Source organism: Papaver somniferum, chromosome 9, assembly GCF_003573695.1.
Source record: "Papaver somniferum cultivar HN1 chromosome 9, ASM357369v1, whole genome shotgun sequence".
NCBI classification, from domain to species: domain Eukaryota; kingdom Viridiplantae; phylum Streptophyta; class Magnoliopsida; order Ranunculales; family Papaveraceae; genus Papaver; species Papaver somniferum.
Genome location: NC_039366.1, coordinates 64,502,927 through 64,506,275, shown reverse-complemented (window position 1 = coordinate 64,506,275; position 3,349 = coordinate 64,502,927). Strand labels below are relative to the sequence as shown.

The window sequence follows — 3,349 nt, the reverse complement described above, 5'->3', positions numbered from 1 at the left end:
TTTTATATGTCTTAACGACTGTTTAGAGTCGTCATTGAAACAATGACGACTCTTGTGGGTCGTTTTTGTAATAGTAACGACGTTTTTGAAACATTAACGACTATTTAGAGTCGTCATTGAAATACTTCACTCCCATGACGACTTTTCATACAAATCTGGGCAAAAGAAGAAAAAAATTTTGCAAACAAAAAATTTGAAAAAAAAAAAAGATTAAAATTGAATTAAGTAAGATTAACACTAATTAAGTAAGATATCACTAATTACATAAGGGTAGATTAGCCATTACCTAAAATATTTGGATAAGAGGTTATTGAAATTAGGTTTGGATGACCTTTTTTGTCTCCTAATATGAGGCCCTAATTAGTTTTCAGGGCCCAATTAACCGGTGCTAATTATCAGTTGAAGAAACAATTCGATTCTAAAAGTAGGCCCTGTTGTCATGCCTGACTTGTTCAAGAATTTCCTAATAATCCCAAACAACTTGAAGGGTAGTAATGGGAACAGTAAAAAGGAACTATCCAATTTAAAAATACAAATATCTATACAAGGGCCACTTATATTTTACTAGGGATTCCCCTCGAGAACCTCGTGGGTGGGTTCACTCCGTTATGTTTTTAGCCAAGAAGTGTTTCATCCATTCATTACCCTAGGCCAGCTTATATATATTCACAAATCTCATCTCCTAGTATCTCAACTTAGTTTCTAGCTAAGCCTGTTATCCATTTTCTCTAGAAAACATATTATAAAGAAGAAGAAAGAAAGGAAGAGAGAAATGAAAGACCAGAAGAATAATATTGTCAACGGTGTAGCGTCGTCGAGCTCACCTTCATCGTCCACCACCACAACAAATAGAACAAACAATCCAATTGTAGTAAGAGCAGGAACAATTAGGAAGAACAACGATAGGAATAACCTTCAACAAATTCTTCAGAATAATCTTCTCCTTCAACGTAGAATTAAAGAATATATTCTCTTCTCCAAGCTCAAGTCCATGGTGCCTCCTCCTCAAGCCTTTCAAGAACAGGTACGTACATGTTTAGACCACTAGTATGATGTTGCTTATGCTAAACATGGATAAGAACAAAATATTCTCATTTCATATAATTTGGTTTCCAGTGGTACTTATATCTTGGAACTAATCAGTTTCTAATTATATATGTACAGATATCGGTAAGGCATGAAGAAGCAACAGAAGTGGATATGGAGCTTCGTGAGATCCCATCAGATGAGAGGGATTCTGACGAAGAATCAAAGAGCGATGATGAAGACGAAGATGATTTAGGAAATATTTCTATAGACTACGACAGTGATTTCGAGAAAGATGGAGATGATGTTAAATCATTTGTGCCATCAATCAAGATAACTATAATAGAAGACTTGATACTTATCAACACAACCGTTCTTAAGAACGTTGCATTAACTTCATCTCTGTTCAGAATTTTTGAAGAGGAAAACCTTGATATAGTGTTCGAGAATCAATATAGAACTGAATGCAAAGTTGCTCATACCGTTCAAGTAAGAATTCAACCAGAATATAACATTCAATTATTGGAGAACAGACTCCGGACGTGGGCAGGAATATGAACTTAACTATTCACCATCATGTGTAAATGGCCCTTTAATCCATAATTGCCAAAATTCAATTGGTTCGTTTATAGATTAGTTTATACAGTATTACTTAAATTAGCTTTAATCTTGTCAGTTCAGTTGTTTGAAATATGCCAAATTATTGTTTGTAGCTTGTTTGTATTATTTGACTGATCATGTGGCCATAATTAGACTCGGTGTCTGGATAATTGCCATGAGACCACAAGTCTTCTAACTATCCTAAATCTGTACTATGACCTAAGATTTATTGCTGTCATCCAAAATCTACATGGTGATTTAAATTGTGCCCCACTAGTCTGCAACCCAACAATTGCATTGTGATCTAAAATATGCCAAGTGACACATAATATGTCGCGTGATAAGTGATTTTTTCAAGACCCGAATCTACATTGTTAGTGAAAATTTACTAGTGATTCAAAATTTATCAGTGTAACCAAAAAATGATTCATGTACTCTATGGTAACTCTTGGCAAGATGCTCAATTGGAGGGGAAAATGTTAAATCTGAGAGAGAATATACGATCCAGCATATCTACCGTTATTAGAAAGCAAGAAAAAGAAACAAAAGGCTTTTTCCTAACTTATAATGTGAGATAATGCGAGAATAAGAGTGTGAAAGAGGATCCTTACTCTTTACTAGGACTACACAACGGGTAGGATATGGCCTATACCCGCCACCCTACCCGTTTACCAACGGTTAAGAAAATCTTTACCCGTCACCCTACCCGCCAAATAATGGATAAGGTAGGATACGGTTAAAAAACTGGCGGGTAGGGTAGGGTTGGCGGGTAGGGTAGGGTTGGCGGGTAGGAGTAGGGTATTGCACTTCTAGGTAGGGTGGGTAGGATATGGCCTATACCCGCCACCCTACCCGTTTACTGGCGGTTAAGAAAATTTTTACCCGCCACCCTACCCGCCAAATAGTGGATATGATAGGATACGGTTAAAAAACTGGCGGGTAGGATAGAGTTGGCGGGTATGGGTAGGGTATGTGCACCCCTACTCTTTACTAAGAGTGTAAACTGTTTGAGGGAAGACTCCTTGTAAATTCGTCAAGTCAAACATAACATATACGGGAGAGAGAGAAGCACCGAATTTTTAGGAAAACATGAAAACTTCTTTTTGATCTTATGATTTCAATCTAAATATATCTATATTTTATGATTTCAAATGATCTTTAGTTTTAAATACACAATTTCCGATCAAATCTGTTTTCTGAATATTTTCTTATGTATTCTAAATACTTTTAGGCTGGTTTTTAAAACGCTTGTAGAAAGTTTTAGAAAAACAGGCTCCAATTCTTTAAGTTCTTATCTTCATTTGTCAGAAGTAAGTCTCTTCTTAACTAATGATGTTTTAATGCTTTCTGCAGGTTTCCATAATTGATTCTCGAGTAGTCCCAGTGGTGGTTAATCAGCAGTGATTAAATTTAAAAAGGTCGCATCTCTTGATGTTTGTCACAGTATTGTATGCTTCAACAAAACAATGGTGTATTTTGGTTTCTCCATTCATAGTTGTGGATTCAAAAGTCGTCTGAATATTTGGTATTGCTCCATCAAGTCCCTAACACCTTGTTCCATCTTCCTTGCGTAGCTTAGATCTTCTACCTCATGTTTTCATCTAGTATTACCCAGTCAACACGACATCTCCTAGTAGTAACTCTGATTTTTCAGCTCCGTGATTGTAGCAGTGTAGTTGGAAACTTTCCCACTTTTCAAATTCAAAAAATAAAGTCAAAACTA

General features: G+C 36.0%; 1 protein-coding gene across 1 annotated transcript; it reads left to right on the top strand.

The window, feature by feature from the left end:
- The first annotated feature begins 668 nt into the window (after window positions 1-668).
- LOC113307921 lies at window positions 669-1,775 on the top strand. Its single transcript, XM_026556388.1, has 2 exons — window positions 669-1,024; window positions 1,165-1,775. Exons 1-2 carry the CDS (start codon window positions 773-775, stop codon window positions 1,582-1,584), a joined length of 672 nt encoding a protein of 223 aa, XP_026412173.1. The 5' UTR covers window positions 669-772; the 3' UTR covers window positions 1,585-1,775.
- The last annotated feature ends 1,574 nt before the right edge of the window (window positions 1,776-3,349 follow it).

Bases quoted from the DNA above. Each gene is read 5' to 3' on its own strand.
- LOC113307921 (XM_026556388.1), top strand. From the start codon at position 773: ATGAAAGACCAGAAGAATAATATTGTCAACGGTGTAGCGTCGTCGAGC. The intron at 1,025-1,164 runs GTACGTACATGT...ATATATGTACAG, and splicing joins CTCAAGCCTTTCAAGAACAG to ATATCGGTAAGGCATGAAGA.